This window comes from Medicago truncatula, chromosome 4, assembly GCF_003473485.1.
Source record: "Medicago truncatula cultivar Jemalong A17 chromosome 4, MtrunA17r5.0-ANR, whole genome shotgun sequence".
Lineage (NCBI taxonomy): Eukaryota > Viridiplantae > Streptophyta > Magnoliopsida > Fabales > Fabaceae > Medicago > Medicago truncatula.
This window is the reverse complement of record NC_053045.1, coordinates 40,373,905-40,396,551: the sequence shown is the minus strand read 5'-3', so window position 1 is coordinate 40,396,551 and position 22,647 is coordinate 40,373,905. Positions and strand designations below refer to the sequence as shown.

The 22,647-nt window shown below is 34.0% G+C and overlaps 3 protein-coding genes across 4 annotated transcripts; all 3 read left to right on the top strand.

Moving 5' to 3' along the window:
- The first annotated feature begins 1,063 nt into the window (after positions 1 to 1,063).
- On the top strand, positions 1,064 to 8,800 carry LOC11441385 (glucosidase 2 subunit beta). 2 transcript variants are annotated; one of them, XM_003607782.4, is made up of 17 exons: positions 1,064 to 1,404; positions 1,494 to 1,610; positions 1,707 to 1,802; positions 2,692 to 2,931; positions 3,622 to 3,851; positions 4,321 to 4,419; positions 4,552 to 4,644; positions 6,091 to 6,442; positions 6,540 to 6,629; positions 6,708 to 6,809; positions 6,914 to 6,971; positions 7,091 to 7,159; positions 7,296 to 7,383; positions 7,855 to 7,916; positions 8,041 to 8,092; positions 8,174 to 8,258; positions 8,336 to 8,800. In XM_003607782.4, the coding sequence occupies exons 1-16, from the start codon at positions 1,296 to 1,298 to the stop codon at positions 8,234 to 8,236; spliced, it is 1,920 nt and encodes a 639-aa protein (XP_003607830.1). In that variant the 5' UTR covers positions 1,064 to 1,295; the 3' UTR covers positions 8,237 to 8,258; positions 8,336 to 8,800. The 2 variants fall into 2 exon arrangements, with proteins under 2 accessions (XP_003607830.1, XP_013456788.1); XM_013601334.3 differs by having other exon boundaries at positions 1,065 to 1,404; positions 6,525 to 6,629.
- A 3,817-nt stretch (positions 8,801 to 12,617) lies between these two features.
- Positions 12,618 to 16,064, top strand: LOC11446186 (pyruvate kinase, cytosolic isozyme). Its single transcript, XM_003607780.4, has 3 exons — positions 12,618 to 13,223; positions 14,081 to 14,542; positions 14,820 to 16,064. Exons 1-3 carry the CDS (start codon positions 13,005 to 13,007, stop codon positions 15,630 to 15,632), a joined length of 1,494 nt encoding a protein of 497 aa, XP_003607828.2. The 5' UTR covers positions 12,618 to 13,004; the 3' UTR covers positions 15,633 to 16,064.
- A 2,660-nt stretch (positions 16,065 to 18,724) lies between these two features.
- LOC11440906 (pyruvate kinase, cytosolic isozyme) lies at positions 18,725 to 22,178 on the top strand. The gene is made up of 3 exons (XM_039833746.1): positions 18,725 to 19,055; positions 20,343 to 20,804; positions 21,092 to 22,178. The coding sequence occupies exons 1-3, from the start codon at positions 18,828 to 18,830 to the stop codon at positions 21,902 to 21,904; spliced, it is 1,503 nt and encodes a 500-aa protein (XP_039689680.1). The 5' UTR covers positions 18,725 to 18,827; the 3' UTR covers positions 21,905 to 22,178.
- The last annotated feature ends 469 nt before the right edge of the window (positions 22,179 to 22,647 follow it).

The window sequence follows — 22,647 nt, the reverse complement described above, 5'->3', positions numbered from 1 at the left end:
AACACATCCGACCTCGTCTTAATTCATCTTTCATCGACAACTACCTTGTCTCATTCTTTTTAGGAGCATGTTAACTCACTATGTTCGGGTAGTTATGTATCACATTCCACAACAAAATATAAATATCATATTTTACTCTAACAATCAAATAATATTAAATTGACACTTGTTAAAAATGAGAAGAAATATGCGCCCTTTCGATGTCAATAATGAAACTCAACGGAGAAGGAGGTTAAGAATTTGAGTTTTGAAACTAAAACATGCATAAGAGATTGAAACCTATCAGAATGTAGTCTCCAATACGTAGCGAAAAAAATGTAATTTTCGGTAAGTTTTGACATTTGAACGAAACAAAATTGGTGCAAGATTTTTTTTCAAGACAAAAACTCCCGATCTTGATATGAGCATTTTTGGGTGTCTCAGAGTAACACGGAGAGGGAGCAAACTTCATTTATTTCCACATTTAACAACAACATCAATGTCAATGAAGGCTTTGTCACACAAAATGTGCTAGACTCTTACAACATGACAAACTAAAATTACAATATCAAAAAAAGAAAAAAGTTGTACACAAAGTCTTTCTTTACTAGTGTCATTCCATAGTTTAAACATTCCTTATGTATATTTCACGTACATATTCACATAAGTTGGCGGTGTAATTAATATCTATAATAACAACTAATATTAAATTGTCTTTTATGTATAAATAAAAAGAGTTTAATGGTGACAAGTTGATAGTCGAAAATAATTTTTGCATACACAACCAATCAAAACATTATGAGTTGTCACGTGAATAAAAAATATTAATTGATGTGATAATTCTAAATATTTTGATTGATTGCATGTTCAAAACTATTTCGCATCGTCAATCCACCCGATGTTAAATGTTTTGAAAATGATTGGGTTCCACTAACCCGTTCTTTAAACTCAAATAAAAAATGTGAATTAGTAGGATTTTTGTATATTAATTAAAAAAGAAAAACAAATGAATATATAGTAATTTAAAAGACGTTTATATTTTAAAATAATTCCTTACAATTAAATAACTGAGTAACATCAGGAATTTAATTTTTCGAGAAATTTAACTTCAAATTTTGATAGACATAAAAATCTGACAAAACTGGTACGAATTTGGTGATGATCTTGAATGAGGATTCTGAAATCTATCTAATTTCACGAAGAGTCAGTAGCAGTCGCTGCTCGATACGCTGGTGTCCATAACGGGACGTTTCTGTCGCTATCTACACCCCCCTTTTGTTCAATTTCTAAACACATTCGATCTAACAATCAACAACATGAAGCTGCAGCTTCGAATCTTTCTCATTCCTCTCCTCCTCGTGTTTCTCGCCCCATTATCTTCTTCTTCGAAGCCCAAAGACCCATTTCTCGGAATCGCTCCCCAAGGTTCATTTCACTGTTACGATTTTTTCACACATTTTTATCTAAATTATTGTTATAGAAATGACGACGACGGTTACTGGTTATTTTCGCAGATGAAAAATATTACAAATCTTCCGATGTAATAAGATGTAAAGATGGATCCGCTAATTTCAACAAAGATCAGCTCAATGACGATTTCTGCGATTGCCCCGATGGCACCGATGAACCTGGTTTCGTTTCTCTCTCTCTCTCTTTTTTTTTAATAATTTTTTATTTGTTTCGTGTTGAATTATTGTTGATTAATTAACGTGGCTTTGGTATTTCAGGTACATCTGCGTGTCCGCGTGGAAAATTTTATTGTCGTAATGCTGGGCATTCCCCTCTGTATCTGTTTTCGTCTCGAGTCAATGATGGAATTTGCGGTGAGATTAATGTGTTTTTGTCAATTGCATGTATAGTTAGACTTTAGTGCTTCAAACAGGGTTTTACATAGATAATGGTTGCCATCACATCGCAATCCCTGGTATTGTGGACAAGTAGGGTCAAATGTGGCCTCAATCACAGTTTTGACAACTTAAGATACTATCATATCGCAGAACAGATTGCGGCTGCGGACCTTTATTTAAAAACCTGACTTTAGCCACGAATGTAAAACTAGGGACAGAGGGGAAAGTAAGTTGCAGGAAGAAGAAAAAATTGGTATTGGATAGGATAGATATGCATAGGCGAGATCCTATACATATAGATTTTGAAGTACATGTATGAACACTGAATATGCTTATATTGGTTACTTTTTGACATTAATTTTGGTGTAGAAAGTGAACATTTTTGGATCCGGTGTACTTTATTTTTTGCAAACGCAAATTAAGGATCTGGTGCAATGGATGTGAACTTACATTGTTACTTTGTTATTTTCTCTGGCAATATTAGAGTCTTCTATAATGTAGATGCCTAGATATATGGCATAGAGATTGTTTCTACATTGCAAAAGTTATTTCTATATTGTATTATTTCAATCCGAGATTGTTTTAGCAGTATGTATAGAATTTTCATATATTTTGAGTCATGTTGCAGTGCAACAAGACGAGTATGGCAAGCACCTTATGTTGTTATCCATCCCTTACACTGTTCATCTGCTTAACAGCTCTTAAAGCGTTATTATTTCACTATGATCTAAAAGTATTGTGAGCGTCGTAGTTAAAAACCATCGATACCCAATTAACTGCTAGCCTGTAGTTTGTGCAGTTTCTAGACTTTTTTGTTTCATTAGCTATGAAGTTATTTACTTCACTTTCCTGCTGATATGTCTAGATTGCTGTGATGGAAGTGATGAATATGATGGTAAAGCAAAGTGCTCAAATACATGCTGGGAGGCTGGGAAAGCTGCGCGAGAGAAGCTGAGAAAAAAGATTGCCACATATCAAGAGGGCGTCAAAGTGAGAAAGCAAGCAATTGAACACGCACATTTAGCTCTGGAGAAGGATGAGGCAGAACTTTCAAAATTGAAAAAAGAAGAAAGTATACTTAAAGGGGTTGTGAAACAGTTAAAGGGTACCATTTTTTTGTTCTACCCTTTTCTCGTAATGATGTACTTAAGGATGAATAAACTACCTTAATTTTGTCTTAAGGATATATCTAGTCATAAAAACAATTATCAATAGATCATCCATACAAAAAAAAATTGACAGTCACTGTATCATCAAATGCACTCGTTACTAATTTAAAATCGCTATATGCTATAATAGATTAATTTTGCATTGGTAGGATCAAGTGAATGTATAGGGAAATCTGATTAGGAAAGCAGGGATACAGTGATTGTTGTGTTTGGTTTGAAGTGCTAGATTAGATGTCTTTTTTGATTTAGCAAGAAACCTTAAAATGTTGGGAAGAGTATAAAGTGTTTGAGATATTCTGAACCAACTGTTTAATTACACATATGCCTGGTGCCCACACCCATCTATTTTCAACTGATGAACCACACGTGACAAAGTAGTGCCACTATTACCTGTCTGTTTAACAAGGGGAGAGGCATTTTTCAAACTCTATAGTTCAGAACAAGACATGTGATCACATAACATATTTGACCGTGAAATTACAGATTTCACGCTATGTCATAAAGGATGTGAACTTTTGGTTTGGGTGATAAAGGATATTTTTTTTTGAAGATTTGTCATGTGATAGCAATTTTCTATGCTATCAAATGGAATTCTTTCTTTAACAAACTCTCTCTCTCCATTGCAGATCATAAAGAACAAATAGACAAGGCTGAGGAGAAGGAGCGTTTACAGAAAGAAAAAGAAGAGAAACAGAAGAAAGAGGCTGAGGAAAAGGCTAATGAAAAACAAGTTAAAACCAATGAAGAAGATACAGGAATTGAAAATGAAGCTGAAAAGCATTCAGACATCGAAGACAATTTCGCGGCAAGTATTCATGAGAAAATTGAGGTTAAAGAGGACTCTCCAGTTGATCAGGTTCGATTGTATGAGTCATTTTAATTGTGCAACTTGACTGTATAATCAGAACAAGCCTTATTGAGTGTTTTATTCTAACTTTTGAACGCATTGACAATCTGGAATCTGGCATTGACAATCTGGAATCTGGCATTCAGCTAATATGAAGTGGCTCTGTGTATTTATGATTTTCCTGATCTTTTATCATCCTCCTAGGAGTTAGGAGGTTTACTATGTTAAAGCCATACCTATTTAAATATGCAAGTATGTTATTAGATACAATTTTGTTGCTATTTTCTTGTTTTCTTGTACTTGCAAATGTAGATAGAAAATTAACTGTTTTCCACCCATCCATTTGTGCCAGTGGAGCAGATTACTTCTCTTCATCAATCTGTTTCTTAGCTTGTATGTGTGTGTGATTGTGTTTCACTACTCCATCATGTGGTCAGTGGTTTATTTCATCTATTTAACATTGAAAACTTTCTTATAGGATGAAGCTGGGGAAAAGCTAGCTGACACACTTGAAAATTTTGATAAAGCCACTGATACCTCTGAAAGTGAAGGATCCTTGTTTGATAAAGTGGAAGAGGTGAATAAAATTTGTGGATTGCAATTTTTATTTTCTTCTGAATTATTGTTGTTAAGGTGGCATTTCCTGCCATGTGTGTTCATTAGATATAAAACTTCCTCAACATTTTTACTTGATTTTTCCTGAATGTAGAATGCAAAAGAAGCTGAGAGAGAACCCACTGTTGAATCTGAAACGGATTTGACAACTGGAAAGACAGAGTCTTCTGATGAAGCCATCGATACGGTATCTGCGTAGTTCATACACTCTTAGCTTGACTAGAATTTACTTTTATTCTCGTCTCATAGCGACTTGTTCAATTGATTTACACCCTTTTATTCTAGTGTATTTAGCTAAAACGGATGCACGATACGACGACAAAAACTAATCCTTATCCTTTTATATACATTACACCTACAACAAAGATATCCTCAATATCGAAAAACTTATTAGCAGAAAAAACATATCATGGAATTATCTGTCTTCCTTCATGGAAAATTACCATTGTGAGTGTGTTAGGAACCAAGAAATTGAACTCAAAATAAATAACTATTTTATTGAAAGATTTAGAACAAAAGATAGAGAGTTAATAGGGGAGAAATATACCCTCCTAGGATTTCCCCTTCTACAATAGACAGATTACTCTATTCACAAAAGTTTACAAATCTGAATGAATCCCCTCCTCTATTCATGTATTCTCCTATTTGTACATGAAACTTTTTTAACTAATCAATACCAACTAACTTCTCTAACTACTACTCATTATCCTATATTGTTACTAACTGCTCCTTATCTCATATCATAACAAACTCCTCATTATCCTATCAGTGTTTTTATATAAATAAACTCCAATTTAAAATAAATAAACACCAATCACAAATAAAGGTCATACAGCCCTATTAATTTGCTCCCGGCCAACAGAGCTAAACGAAAAACAAATAAATATAGCACTCAAACACAACAAGAGAGTCGGTCGGTCTACATACATTACCCACACACCACAAAGCACTTAAATACGAGCCACTCGCAGGTCACATCACTCGAAGATGCAGAGTCAAGGTTTGAGACTCACCGAGCTTTTACTTGCAGCACCACAAGTCCACTGCACCAAGGTTTCAGGTAGCATCGCAGGTCTCACGCCAACAAAATAGGACAATAGTCTCAGGTCTATCAGGTTTCAGATTAGGGAATTTTATTGATAATGTGCTAGGGATAGGTTTTTGAATTGATTACCTGCTCCACCAACTGGAAAATGGGGACCAAACAAATGTTGGAGTATCTCTGTTTCCCACGGTTTCCATGAGCTGGCACAATCCCACCCAATCCTATCGAATTGAATTCAGGGATAGGAACAGGATTGTTCAGCCACCAAACAATCATGGAAACATTAATTGTTATTCTTCTTTCTTTTCTTCCTCTTCTGTACTTAAACCTTGTACTCCTTGCGGTCTCGAATATAAGTATAAAAATATCAAATTTTGGCGGCGTTCAAAAATCAAACTTTGTGCCTTGTGGAACTCGTATTCACTTCTGATATCTCCTGCTCACAAGGGAAATCTTTTTTTCCTATATGAACAGATAGATTGCTTGAAGTTATGTATAATAGTTTAGTTCAGAAATAAATTCACAATTTTCCCCCACTTTTCATTTATGTTTTTTCTTTTCTCTTTGTGGGTATATACATATCTTTAGGGGAAAGAAGCATCTGAGAATACTGATGGATTGTCAAAGGAAGAATTAGGCAGGCTTGTTGCTTCTCGTTGGACAGGAGAAGATGTTGGAAAGAAAAGTGTTGAAGCCAACACTGCATTAGACAATGAAGATCAGGAAGATATTCTACACGGGACAAATAATGAAGAGAATGAAGGATATGCTTCTGAAACTGATGACGACACCAGCAAATATGACGATGACACCGGAAAATATGACGATGACACTGGCAAATATGACGAAGATATAAACGATGAAGAATTTCAAGAGGATGAGCACGAAGACCTTAGTTCCTCATACAAATCTGACGTTGAGAGTGAACCAGACTTGTCAGGTTTGTTATAGTATTAATTCAAATGTTTATCAAAGGGTGGTATATAATGGACTTGTGATTAAGGTAATTCAAATTAACTCAGATGTTAGCACAACAGATGACCCTTCTTGGTTAGAGAAAATACAGAAATCTGTATGGAATATTATTCAGGTCGTCAATATATTCCAGACACCCGTGAATCAGTCAGGTACACATTTAACATTTCATTACACATATTATTTGTCCAGATGGATATAACTTACGCCTTTCTCTTTGGCTTCTTTAGATGCTGCTCGTATACGCAAGGAATATGACGAATCAAGTGCCAAGTTGTCTAAAATACAGTCTAGAATATCGAGCCTGACACAAAAGCAAAAACTTGATTTTGGTTAGTATCATGCTGGTAACATTTGCCACTCATAGCATTTGTATTGTGGAGGTTTAATTGTGGAATTGGCTTGAGTAAACTGAAGTAAAACTTGAATGCTACAGGTCCAGCAAAGGAGTTTTATTCATTCTATGATCGTTGCTTTGAGAGCAAGCAGAACAAGTTAACATTTTTTCTCCCCTAAAAGTTTACTTTCTGTTGTATTTGACATTTTTGTAAATCTGAAAGTTAGATAATCCTATCTCGTCATCTCACTTTCTGGGATGAAAATTTTGGTTCAGGTACATTTACAAAGTCTGCCCCTATAAACAGGCTAGCCAGGAGGAGGGCCATTCCACCACCCGTTTGGGGTAAGGTTTTGGTAGTTGATAAATTTAATCAGACTGTGTTTCTCCAGTTCAAAAAAACTCAAGCATCAGTTGGTGAAAACAAATAGTTTTATATTCTCTGTAAAAGAGGAAAAATAATTCAGTTTTCTTTTCACAGGCGCTGGGACAAATTTGAGGATTCATACAAAGTAATGGTGTTTTCTAATGGTGATCATTGCTGGAACGGTCCTGATAGGAGTTTGAAGGTATGTATGTTTTTTTATTTTAAAATTATGTGCCATTTCTTTCAGTTTTTAGAGGACTATATTGTATCTATTCATTAAAACGGATCATTTATAAAGCAACAAACCATCAAAAGATTTTCTTATACTCAACTGTTACTTACATGACTATTCTGTGTCTATTCATTCTAAAGTAATTATATTCATTTAAATCACAAGTGTTGGTTAAAATACAATATAAACGAGCGTGTTAATAGGTATAATAGTTCATCTTGGGTTTGAGACTTACTTTCAGCGAGTTATAGTTGGCGAAGTTCAATTTCAGTTTCCTTAGATTTCTCATAAAAAAATAATTGTAAGTAATTAATTAAATTGACTAGTCTGTGACTGTGGAGTTTCTCATGGAAATAAAAACTTGAAAGGTGGTTTGGATTTGTGGATTGTATGTATTTTTTTTGAAGTGGACTGTGTAATTAATGGCTGGATTTTGAACAGGTCAAGCTAAAATGCGGACTGACAAACGAGATTACTGATGTAGATGAACCAAGCCGTTGCGAGTAGGGCTTGTTATTTTGTGTTACTCTGCTCATTTTACCACTTGTCTTCATTTAGGTCAAATTTTTTTATTTTGTGTGTGTTCTTTCTTTTTTCCTGATTGCTGTCTCATGGGCCTCATGGCAGGTATGTAGCTTTATTAGCTACCCCAGCCCTTTGTCAGGAAGAAAAGCTGAAGGTACGTAAACCGATCATTACATGATAACTGATATTGTCCTTACCTCAACATGGCATTTATAGTGACTGTGGAATGTAACAGGAGTTACAACACAAGCTAGACCTACTGAATTCGGAACAACCAGAAAGCCGTGATGAGTTGTGAAAACTCAGATGAATCTTAACTGGTAAGTTTACTGGCATTGTGATTCCTTTTCTTTGGTGATTTGAGTCCAGAGATGATCAACTTTTTTACTTTGAACAGCTAGTATGAAGATCATGGAGCAACTGATGAAGTAATGACCTTAAGTTTTGTATACTAGAGCTTACCCAAATTTGGTATTGGCTGGGGTTAGGGAGAGGCTAGGACTAGGAGCGTGTTTGGCTCTGGGTTGGGAATCCTTATGTCTCATCTGGTTTGGCAACATTCTGATATGACTGATTCCTTAGCGCATTTTTCTTTTATTAAAATCACAATGACTACTTGGTCTGTGGCTCTCCTTCAGATTGCCCGTTCCATTTTCAAAGGAGATCTTTATACGAAAATACTAGACACGATGCATAATACTAGACGGCCCAGAGATTCTGAAACCAAATTTTGGTTAGAATGAGTTTACATCATTATTTTTTTTTTTGAAGAAGGAGTTTACATCATTATTAATTTTAGATGAAGTGGTTTGAACTTTGAACAACCATCTTACACCGTTCTAGTGTGATTCCTAGATTTTTATATTTTGTTTGCATGGATAGGAAGGAGAATTTCATATTGTTTGTGCAGACTCATGAAATACCAACCTTTTTCAACAAGTTTTTGGCTTTTCTAAAGTTGATCAACTCATTTTAGAGTGTAAAATGAACAATAATAATTATTGATAAATAAATTAATGTTTTTTAGGAGTTAAATAAATCAATGGTTGACATTACATGTTCGAGCGTAACTAATTACGAGTGTGATGAATATTAACTATCGACTTTCTCACTCTATTATTTACTTACTTTTTAGGGGAGCAGTTTCTCAAAAGATATGTAGTACTCTGGTGGTGTCTAGTGTGTGCGATTTAAGCAAGGAATTTGAGTTTTTTGATAATAAAGATTACTTTTCGTCTTCCTTGCGAGCCACCCTCTCTTTCTCCCAAATCTATCTCATTCACCTTGAATGCACCCAAAAATAAACTCATGATTTCATGTTCATTTGGACGAAGAACAAATGGAAACGAAGAGAAAAGTAAATTAACGTGCGGTCAGGTGAACTTTTCCAACTCCAAGATGATAGTTTTTCCAAAGATTAGAGCTTCAATGTCCATGCCAACGTGGTTTGCATAGAGAGTTGAGTCTTATGTCTATGGTATGTGGTCTCTGAGAAAGACGAACTTGAGGTTTTGAATATGAACATAATGGTTGTAAGTGGTGGGTTTAATGTCTTGGGGTTGTGGGATTGAGATTGGACACTGGTCACTTTCTTTTCAACCATATTTGAGTGAATGAAAAAGAGCGAAAAATATATTTTTTAGTAAAAAAAACGGGTGAAAGATGCGGAGTAAAGTTTTTTCTTTATGGAGTCAAATGAATGAAATTTAAAGATGAGTGTAGACATGGTTATGGATTTGGGTGGCTTGTTTTATTGGTGGTTGTGTGATTCTTTTGTATTGACAAGGGGGAGAAAAACACATTGAGTGTTGTTCTAGGAAGGAGGAAACATAGAGAAACACACAGAGAGAAACTCAGGAGAAAAAGAGATGTGTAAGGTGTTGACATTGCATGCTAATACATGTGGATCTTTAATTATCGAATGGTTCACTTACTCAGGCATGATGTGCAACTTACGAAATATATGTTCCGTTAGGCATGGTAATGAGGCGTGGTGAAGATGGTTTTAACTTGATTGTCCCCAGATTTCATATTTATATATCTGTTATTCAACCCAGTCCTCTACAAACATGATATAAGTTGGCAAGAAGATCAATAAAATTGTTGTCTTCCATGCAAATGTGATGATGGTTGCTTTTCTGACATTGAATGTTTCCTATAAACACATGAAAAAGACTAAAAAGTTCAGCGGTAGTTAACTACCGCCGATTTTCTAGTTATAAGTCTGTGGTAGTTAACTACCGCTGGGGACATTTAAGTATTTCACATGTGTTTTTAGGAAGTTTTTAATGTTAAAAAAATATTTTTCAAATGTGATAGAGGCAAACATGTCTATCTGATGCATGAAGGGGCCATAGAGAAGTCAAAACACAAAACCCATCGTTGGATGAAGAATATCATGGTAAATAGAATGGACCATGACAATCAATATTTGGGTGCTTCATTTTTTTTCTTCAAAAATAAGTAAGGTATGGTCTCTCCCAAGTCTCCAAGTGGTGACTACAAAGAAAGTTGGCCAATGAGGGTCAAGATTGTCAATGTTATAAGAGATAAAATTTTAAATAAGCCAATCACTAAGGCCTAAAGGAAAGAACTTGTTTGTCCTCGTGAGCTTAACTCAGTTAGTATGAACAATGCATAAAATATACAAGATCTAGGGTTTAAACTTCAGTCACCGCAAAAAAAAAAAAAAAAAAAAAGAAGAAGTAAAGAACTTGCCCCACATATCATGGCTAATAAAATTATCCAAATGCTCATCGACACCCTCACAGTCACGAATAACACACATAATAAAGTCATCACGATAATTGCAACACATACAAATACTATTAGAGGCCGTTTCTTTCTTCATTAGTAAGGAGCTTACCATGACAAACTTTCCAAAATAAGGAACAATTACTTTGAGGGCATTGCAAACTGCCAAGCTAAGGGGAAAATAAAATAACGAATCAATGTTAGAGTGATTGGAGAGATAGTGATTGTTGAAACTTGTGTTTGGGGTCTGGTCTTGATCAAGATGATGATGAAGATGAACATGATGAAGTGTGCACATAAATTCTAAAGATTGTAGTATATCTTGATTGTTGGGAAGATGTGGCTGCACTTGAAACCTGAAAATTTTAATGGTTATGCATGTAAAACTCAAAGCGCATGGGGTTGCCACACTAACCTTTAGGTTCGATTCGCCCCCACCAATAACTGTATATTGGATGCAATAAGGAATGACCGGCGAATCCCCTTCAGGATACTATGAGTTCCTTGACGTGTATTGCACAACCACACAAAGCGTATCTCCTAACAGTATTTTACAGATTTATGGTTCCAACAATTCACTCATGCATTAAAGAATTGATGGATGATTTAGAGTAAGAGAATGAGGGAGAATTATGTTGTTAATCCAACAAAATTCTGTCCAAAATTGTGTGTTGTTGTGTGTCCAACTAATGCACAAATGCCAAGCATTTATAGTGCATTATATGACTCTTCAAATGAGAGAAAACACCCCTTTGACTTGAATCAATGCCATGATTCATTAAGCACCCCTTTGTCAAAGGTTATGATCATATACACTTGAATCAATGTTATGATTCATTAAGCACCCTTTTGCCAAATGTTATAACCATATACACTTGAATCATTGTCATGGTTCATTATCTATCAATAAATAATAATGTTCCAATGTATATGAATGATTTCCATGAAGAGTTACAACTCTTGGTTCTAAAGTGATTCCATTATTTTGGAAATCACCAACAGTGATAAGCTGATTTGATTGAGAACTTCCCATTACTAGCCAACAACCAACAAGGATTGCCATCGACGCCTGGTTTGGGATGGTTGATGTTAGTAATAGTAATGCAAACAACCATTGTAAGGAGGGACTTGAGTTTGTTCCAATTCTAGTATTACTATGGTGGACCACCTTCTTAAGTGGTCTACCGTTGATTAATACTTAAAATTATAAGAAATTCTAATAACTATATACGAAACTCTCTAAAAGTTATAATTCACAACCCTTCTCATCTTTATAGACAATGTAATGGCCTAATCGTTGTCGATTCAATACGAAATATGTTTAGTTTCCCTTATAAGCATCTCTTTTTTATTCTTTTTTGATGCATAGAGTTTTTTTTAATGGAAAAGAGGAAATATTTAGGAGCATCGCTATCAAAAGAAGAATAATGCAAGATACATCACATAAAATTTAAATAAATAAAAAAAAAAACATGAAAAACAAGTAATTTGTTTTTTTCCTTCTTTGCAATGACTTGAAAGACAAGAATAGTAATTAATAATTTTAAAGACAGTGATTGAAAATTATAAATAAGCATTATGTCTTGACCAAAAAAATAAAATAATAATTCGCACTAGGTTATGTCACCCACCACAGTATTCACTTACTACACAACTCAATATCGAAATCAGATTTTTAATTAATAAAAATAATTAGGTCGTCGATTATTATAGAGTAGTGCTATTTGACACAGCAAACTTTGTCGCACCATTTGCATGAATACTTTACCATATGTATATAACTACGCCTCAGGCTGTTTAGCAATTTTTTGACACAAGATAAACTATTGTTTTCTGACACAAGTAAAATAATATATATAAACTAAATTATTATTATTTTACACAATGAATTGCATTGACTTTGTAATAGATTACCACAAAATATTCTCCACCAATAGTTTGCAGCGTTGCTTCTGCCACAAAACATCCTTTGGAAATATTGCATGCCATATCATACAAAGCCACACCATCAAGGTGCACATTGTATGCCATATCATACATAACAACTTAGTGATTCCATTTTTCTGCTATCAAAGGCCAGTGTCTTAACCAAAACAAAAACGTTGAAGTGATAAGTTAAATTAAATGCAGAATAAGAGAGATTCGTGCAATTGGTGCGACAAAAGTTGCCATAAAGCATTTTCCTTTTGAATAATATCGCTAACAAAGTCCTCGTGTCTTGTTTTAGAGCTCAAAAGCCGTGGAAGTGTAGTTAGTTTTCAATCACATCGATCGCTGAATCAAAACGCAGCGTTCATTGATCCACAATATCGATGATGGCAGAGAAGAAACCCAAAACAAAGATCGTGTGCACGCTGGGACCTGCATCGAGGTCTGTTCCAATGGTGGAGAAGCTTCTACAAGCAGGCATGAATGTCGCTCGTTTCAACTTCTCTCATGGTTCCTATGAATATCATCAGGAAACGCTTGATAATCTTAGAACCGCTATGCAAAATACCGGTATTCTCTGCGCCGTCATGCTTGACACTAAGGTATTAAACTTTAATTTCTCTGTTGATTTTATTTTATTTACTTTTTTAATCTTATGATTTTTGATAGGATGGTATAGAATTTGCATCTTACGTGTGATTAATGCGTGATTTAATGTGCATTTGATCGTTTACATGTAGATCAAACCTAAATATTACTAGATCTCTCATTTATGTTTATCTTTCCATTATAATACATAATGACGGATCCAGAAATTTGAAGTGATAGAAATTTGAAGTCATAGAGTTAACGGTAATGTATATATAATATGTATCAGTGTTGTCAAATAATAGCATCTATTGTGGTGTTGTAGTGCTATGGTGTAGCAGAATTTGAACAAACCATTATTGTTCCGCAATATGCTAATTAGTACAAAGTGTTAATAGTGGCTATAACGGTGCTATAGCACTGTCACATGGCAGAATTTGAACAAACTACTATTTTCATTGATTAACAACATTGATATGATATGTATATAAATTTGTATTGGCAACTCTCATGGAAATCCGAGTGGGGATGAATGCCCTGAATGTCTCCAACGGGGATATGTCTGTGAAGTGAACATACACAAAATTATATATGTATGTATAATCATGATTCATGAAGAACAATTTACAAGTTCATTCATAACCTGAGAATTTGTGTGCATTGTGTTAGATATCCTGAATGTTGAATTGGTGTGAATTCATGGTATACAAGTTCATTCATAACCTGATAATTTGTTTGTATCATGTTACATATCTTTGTATTGAATGCTGAATGGGTGTGAATTCAAGGCATTGCCATTGTTGGACTTAATGAATGTGAAATTATTTCCTTATCTGTCTTTTATCTTATGTATCTATTTGCATTGTTATAGGGGCCGGAGATTCGAACCGGATTTCTCAAGGATGGAAAGCCTGTCCAACTGAAACAAGGTCAGGAAATAACCATTTCAACCGACTATGACATAAAAGGAGATGAGAATATGATCTGTATGAGCTACAAAAAGTTGGCTTATGACGTGAAGCCCGGAAGCATTGTATTATGCGCAGATGGCACCATATCATTTAAAGTTTTATCATGTGACAAAAAAGCTGGTTTGGTTCGATGCTGCTGTGAAAACTCTGCCATGCTTGGCGAAAGAAAGAATGTTAATCTTCCTGGAGTCATAGTGGATCTCCCAACATTGACTGAGAAAGACAAGGAAGATATCATGGTATGGGGAGTTCCTAATAATATTGACATGATTGCACTTTCTTTTGTTCGAAAAGGTTCTGATCTGGTGGAAGTTCGCAAGTTGTTGGGAAAACATGCTAAGAACATACTTCTCATGTCAAAGGTATGGTATATTGTGAATTTCTGGTTTTATTTCATGAAAATGAAAAGTTCTGGTTTAAAAATATATTGAAACTGTGAATCAGTCATGACACCATAGAGATGCTTGTTGCATCTACATTTATGTGCGCTATTGGGTATCATCTAACAAAATTTAGGATGTTCTTTAAACAAACTTTCTTTTGAGTTCCTGCTGATATTTGTTATCTTTGGTGTATATTGTATTTAGTTACTTATTTCTGGTTACTTTATCTCTTTGTTGCTTCAAATGTATGTGGCAGGTTGAAAACCAAGAAGGAGTTGCAAATTTTGATGAAATCCTTACAAATTCAGATGCATTTATGGTGGCACGTGGCGACCTTGGAATGGAAATTCCAATAGAGAAGATATTTCTAGCACAAAAAGTGATGATTTATAAGTGTAATATCCAAGGAAAGCCGGTTGTCACTGCAACGCAGATGTTGGAGTCAATGATCAAATCACCTAGGCCAACCAGAGCTGAAGCTACTGATGTCGCGAATGCAGTTCTGGATGGCACAGATTGTGTCATGCTTAGTGGTGAAACTGCTGCTGGAGCTTATCCAGAACTTGCTGTTCGAACTATGGCTAAAATTTGTGTTGAAGCTGAGAGTACCATCAACTATGGAGATGTATTTAAAAGGATAATGGAGCACTCACCAGTACCGATGGGCCCATTGGAGAGTCTAGCTTCTTCTGCGGTTAAAATGGCAAACTCAGCTAAAGCAGCACTTATATTGGTTTTAACTAGAGGAGGGAGTACTGCAAAATTAGTGGCTAAATATAGGGCAGGCATGCCAATTCTTTCTGTTGTCGTTCCTGAGATTAAGACCGATACCTTTGATTGGTCCTGCAGTGATGAGGTCCCTGCCAGACATAGCTTGATATTCCGAGGATTGATTCCAGTACTGAGTGCGGGTTCTGCTAGAGCTTCTCATGCAGAAACAACAGAAGAGGCACTAGACTTCGCCATTCAGTATGCCAAAACAAAAGGTCTTTGCAATAACGGGGATTCTGTGGTGGCTCTGCATCGTGTAGGTGTCGCATCAATCATCAAAATCTTGACTGTGAAATGATCTCCCATTAAAATGAGTTCTTCAGCTGCTTTTGGCAATTTTTGATGGTGGGAAAGAAGTATTATCATACATTTTTCTTTCTTTATTGGATGCAGAACATCAATTAGAGCTTTTATTATTAGGGATACATATTCCCTATTTTAGAATTATTCATAAATCAAACAATAAAAGTTTGATCAAGTCAAAGACATTGTTACCGGTTCTTAGTTGGTAAAGAAAACAATACAAGAGCAAGAGCTAATGAATTTTCACACAAAACTTGTGGACAAACTATATAATAGAATTTTCTCTTACAAAAGATCATCTACCCAACTAATTCTTACATAGATGGCTGGGAGTTTGTAATTGTTATATCTCATCTTTTACGTTTGACTTAAGCATACTTGTATTTGGATACTTTGATAATTGAATCTATTTCATGGTTAACAGGTACAAATATCTTTCTTCAATTTACATTTTGAAGCTATATATTTTCGGATTAATCGTTCAAATGATCATTCGATATAAGCGAAAATGACAATTGTAATTTGAGATTCTTCATATTTCATGTGAGATATAAAGTCTAAAAAAGGACTTAGAGGTTGAATTTTTTCATCATTTTCAAGAATGTTTAGGACGTTAAAATATAGTTTTCCACATATAATTAGAATTTAACGACAATGTATGGATTAATTATGTATTTTAAAGCGCAAAAAGCTCAAACAAACAAAACACCATAAACATCGTTCTATAAACACATTTTGAGATACTTTTTGCAAAGACGTCTATAAAAATACATAGAAGGTATTTACAAAGTTTTATAATACTTCAAAGAAGTCTTGATTTATTTTGATTTTTCGATCTAAACACATTTTGTTCCAACTTCCGAGTAAGCATTTATGGTGAAATTTTGTTCCCTAATTTTAGAATAACATAATAATCATCAACACAAAATTTTAGAATATTTAAACAAATAATGAATTAATTATAAATTGTTTTAAAAATTTATAATTATGGAAAATGACAATTCATAAATTTTTTGATCTAATTGCTATAATTTACTACAACCGTCAACATAAAAAGGAAAAAAAAATTCGAGTAAAATAATATATATTATTTAATAGTTCAATAATTTTACTAATCTACCACGATGATAATTTGTACCCTTTGGATTTGGTATTATAGTATGTCCATCCCCATACTTATATTTATAAATTATGCTCGTACCTGAGTTCATACATTCATAGGCAACACTTGGTGCTCGTTTCCGCATCTTGTGGACACCTAAACGCATGTGCTTGCGTCTATTACCCGCACTTTAATGACAAAAGGAAAAATAAATAAATAAATCACATATTAAAATACGATTTAAACTATTTCAAATCAACTTATAAATTATCACACATCGTAGTATTTAGCCAATTAAAAAATATCAAAAGTATAAAAAATAAGTTAATATTATAATAAATATCAAAGATTTGGGATTAAATAATTAATTGTATATGATATATAATTATAATTATAATTTATAAAATATGCGGGTTGCAAATCAGACCGGATACTAGAGTGCTCGTATTTGCACTTATACTCGTTTAAATTTACGGGTAATTCCTCAAGTCCAAACTCAAACCCAATAATCTAAATATTTATCCATCTATCGTATGTATGTGTGTATATATTTATATTTTGAGATAAATCGTAGATATTTTTTGTTAGTGCTAATATACTCTGATATAATTGTCATCCCTAAATCTATCATTATTGTTGTTTTATATTTCCTTCGTCCCTTATTAGATGACTTAGTTTGTTCTAACACACATATCAATGCATATTTTATATCTTTGATATCTTTAATTATCTATTTAAAAATATTATGAAAATTTAATATTTTAAAAATATTAATCGAGACGAATCCAACAACATCTTAAATGATACGGTTAAAGTATGTCTGGTCAAAAGTGTACATTGTCAAACAGATCATCTAATAAAGGACGGAGAGAGTAGTAACTTACATGATAATATCTTTACAACAATCCTTTCAAAAAAAAAATCTTTACAATGATGTAGATGTTTCATCCCTAAAAAAAATGATGTAGATATTTTTATCAACATACTATTTTTTGGAAAGTAAAATTTGAGAAAAAAAGTATAAAAAGGTACAATAACACATACAAATATATATATATATATAACTTTTTTTTAATAAAATTGACTGTTAATAGTCCAATAATTTTACTAATCCACCACAATAATAATGCGTACCTTTTAGATATGGTATTATAGTATGTCCATCTCCATACTCACATTTATAAAATATGCTCGTAGCTGAGTACATATTTTCGTAGGCAACATATTTGGTGCTCGTTCCCGCATCTCGTGGCCACCTAAGCAGACGTACTTGCGTCTATTATCCGTACTTTAACAACAAAATGGAAAATAAATAAATAAATCACACATAATTAAAGTATGATTTAAACTATTTCAAATCAACCTATAAATTATCACACATCAGAGTATTTAACCAATTAAAAAGATATCAAAAGTATAAAAAAATAAGTTAATATTATAATAAATATCAAAGACTTATGAGTAAATAATTAATTGCAGTATGATATAAAGTTATAATTATAGTTTATATAATATGTGGGTTGCACTCATGTTTGTTCAAATTTGTGGGTAATTCCTTAAGTCCAAACTCAGATGCAATAATGTAAATATTTATCCATCCATTGCTGATATTTTTTGTTGGTGCCAATGTTGTCATCCCTAAATCTATCATTATTGTTGTGTTATAATGACTTACATGATAATAGCTTTACAATGATGTAGATATTTTTTTCCCTAAAAAAAATATGTAGATATTTCTTATTAAAAAAAAAAAAGTGATGTAGATATTTCTATCAACAACAAAAATGGTGCAGATAGTATTTTTTGGAAAGTAAAATTTGAGGAAAAAAGTATAAATAAATATATATAATTTTGTTTTTTTAATAAAATTGACTGTTAGTTTTATAAAATGTTTCTTTTGGGTTGATTATTGGTCAAGAAAAAAATACTACTTTTGTTGAATAATTTTGGTCCGCGTGAGACTTGCTTGTTTGAGAATATCTATATAAGCGGTTTCAGTTGTTTATTGGAGAGTCAGAATAAAAGCACAGCGCACCCAAAACAGAGGCAGCAGAAGAAGAACACCATCACTCATCGATCTAAACAAACATGTCGACGATTGTAGCAGAGAAGAAGCCCAAAACTAAGATCGTTTGCACGCTGGGACCCGCATCTAGGTCTGTTCCCATGGTCGAGAAGCTTTTGCGAGCAGGTATGAACGTTGCCAGATTCAACTTCTCTCATGGTTCTCATGACTATCATCAGGAAACTCTTGATAATCTTAGAGCTGCTATGGAGAATACCGGAATTCTCTGCGCCGTCATGCTTGATACTAAGGTATTAAACCTTTTTATTTATTTATTTATTTATTTATTTATTAATTACTCATTATTCATATGTATCTTGAGTTTTCTTTGTTAATTGTAATCTGTGTTTGTGATTGATGTGTGAGATGTATGAAGTGTATCAAGTTGATTTTGACCTTATATGTATGGATAAGAATTAAGATCAAATTTAACGGATTAAGAGTGACTTTACCGTCAATACATGTTTGAACTGTAAGATTAGGTTATGTTTGGGTAAACAATTCATTTAAGCGTTTATCATGTAACTGTTTATTTATAAAGTATTTTTATAACAAGATAAAATAAAGTCAAACTTGTTTCATGCAAGTTATTAGCAGTTTTTATAAGCTATCTTAGAGAGGTTATGAAAATAAGCTGAAAATAATTTTTTTATTTGTCATAAAGGTTGTTTGGATTGACTTATTTGAGCATATTCACTAGCATAAGGACTTGTGAGACTACTTGAGAGAAGTTATGAAATCAACTTCTGTTATGTTCATAAGTTAAACATATTTTCATAAGTTCTTCAAAATAGCTTATGGAAACTGCTTATAGCTTATATGTAAACAATTAAACTTTATTTTATCTAGTCATAGAAATAAGTTCACAAGTGCTTACAAGGCCATAAGAGTCTCACAAGTGCTTATGCTAGTAGGTAAGCTCAAATAAGTCAATCCAAATAGACTATAGTTCTTTTAACGCTTCTGCGCTATAATGATATAAAAGCATCTTCAATGTCCGGTTCTTACTTGATTCTTAATCTTTATGGTTTAGAACCTGATTTTGGTGAGTATTGTAATTTGAGGGAGATGAGATGAGTGCCGCAACTAAAAACTCTTATTGTACAAGAGTAGAAAAGCTGTTTCTTATGCATTAAAAAATAATTTCCACAATAATAGCACAAGATGTAGGGTGACTTGTAGTTGTAGGACTTATTTGAAGTTCTTAAATAGGTATGTTGTTGGAGGCTTGTAGCAGAAAGTTCTTAAGGTTCTTTAAACCGATCTAGTATTACTGGGCTCATAAAAATGAAGTTAAAAACAATTCAATGTAAAGCTGCTGATTTACTCATTATATGCTTCTTAGTTTCATAGGTCAAGAACATGAATGGCTTAATCATTTAGGCATGTTACATTTCCTATCTTTCACTAAATGCTGAATTGGTGAGAGTTCGAGGCATTATTATTCATCAACTTAATAAAATAAAACCAGCATTTTCAAGTTCCTACATTTCATATCTTTCATCTTATGCATCTACTTGCATTGCTCATTGCTGCAGGGGCCTGAGATTCGAACTGGATTTCTCAAGGACGCCAAACCTATACAACTGAAACAAGGTAATGAAATAACTATTTCAACTGACTATAGCCTAAAGGGTGATGAGAATACAATCAGCATGAGCTACAAAAAGTTGGCTCATGATGTGAAGCCCGGGAGTGTCATACTCTGCGCAGATGGAACCATATCATTTACAGTCTTATCATGTGACAAAGAATTGGGTTTGGTTCGAGTCCGCTGTGAGAACTCTGCTGTTCTAGGCGAGAGAAAGAATGTTAATCTGCCTGGAGTTGTAGTGGATCTTCCCACTTTGACTGAGAAAGACAAGGAAGATATCATGGCTTGGGGAGTTCCCAATAAAATTGACATGATTGCGCTTTCATTTGTTCGAAAAGGTTCTGATCTGGTGCAAGTTCGGAAACTGCTAGGACACCATGCTAAGAACATTCTTCTCATGTCAAAGGTATGCTATGTTATGAATTTCTGATTTTTTTTTCTTCATGGAATAGATGTGATTTTTGAGCTTGTTTAACGATGTGTCAAGAGTTCTAATCAGACATGATTTCATAGAGATGATTGCTGCATCCACATTAATGTGTGTTATTTGACATCATCTAACAAACTTTGAGATGCTTTTCAAAGAAAATATGTTTGAGTTCCTACTGATTTTTTCTATCTCTTGTATATGTTTATGTTCAATTACTTATTTCTAGTTGCTTTTTTTCTGCGACTTGCAACTGTATGTGGCAGGTTGAAAACCAAGAAGGGGTTGCAAACTTTGATGATATCCTTGCAAACTCTGATGCATTTATGGTGGCACGTGGTGACCTTGGAATGGAAATTCCAATTGAGAAAATATTTCTCGCACAAAAAGTGATGATTTATAAGTGCAATATCCAAGGAAAACCGGTCGTTACTGCGACCCAGATGTTGGAGTCAATGATCAAATCTCCCCGGCCAACCAGAGCTGAAGCTACTGATGTTGCAAATGCAGTTCTGGATGGAACAGACTGTGTCATGCTTAGTGGTGAAACTGCTGCTGGAGCTTATCCAGAACTCGCTGTTCGTACAATGGCTAAAATATGTGTTGAAGCTGAGAGCACCATTGACTATGGAGATGTATTCAAAAGGATAATGGAGCACTCACCAGTACCCATGAGCCCGTTGGAGAGTCTAGCTTCTTCTGCTGTTAGAACAGCCAACTCTGCTAGAGCAGCTCTCATATTGGTTTTAACTAGAGGAGGGACTACTGCAAAATTGGTGGCTAAATACAGGCCAGGCACGCCAATTCTTTCTGTTGTTGTTCCTGAGCTAACGACTGATACCTTTGATTGGTCATGCAGTGATGAGTCCCCTGCGAGACATAGCTTGATATTCCGAGGATTGATTCCAATATTAAGTGCAGCTTCTGCTAGAGCTTCTCATGCAGAAACAACAGAAGATGCAATAGAATTTGCCCTTCAATGTGCCAAGGGAAAGGGACTCTGCGTTAATGGGGATTCTGTTGTGGTTCTGCATCGCGTGGGTACCGCATCAATCATCAAAATCTTGACCGTGAAATGATCTCCCATTAAAAAGTGATTTTTTTCTGCTTTTTGGCGAAGTATTTTTATGATGGAAAATAATGAACTCTTATATTATACCATCTACAGTCTACATTGGATGCAAAACATCAATTGATGCTTTTATTGGGGTTTTCCCTTTTCTACACGTATTTGCATACCACTATTACCTTATGTTATCGTTGAGAAAAGTTGCAAACTCTTAAATTTTTGAGATTATATGTATGAATTTTTGGTACTCGAAAATGTGGGCAACTTTTTGTTTTTGATTATTATTTTGCGGCTGATGTTGCTGAAGTAATGCAATATATATCATGATTAAGAAGTGTATGGTTTTCTCCTTCAAAAAAAAAAAAAAAAGAAGTGTATGGTTTTCATATTTTAGTCTGTTTCGCAATTTTGGAATGTGATGATCTGGTCTTTTAAATATTAGCAAAGTAATACAACTATAAAGATAAGGATATACCCACGTTTGATACGAACCATTTTTTGCGACCATTCATTTTGGATCATCAACTTATATTTTATCAATCCACTGTCATGATTAAATCACATAAAAAATTCCTCAAAAAAAAAAAAAGATTAAATCACATGAAAATGAAACCAAGCTATTTTTTGGGTGAATTAAAATGAAACCAAGTTAGCTCATGAACTTGGATCGTTGGCCTCGTATAGTTTCTAGAAACCAAAGTACCAACGTTTTGTTGTATCTTTGGGCACCGCCAAAATGAGGATCTTTTGAAC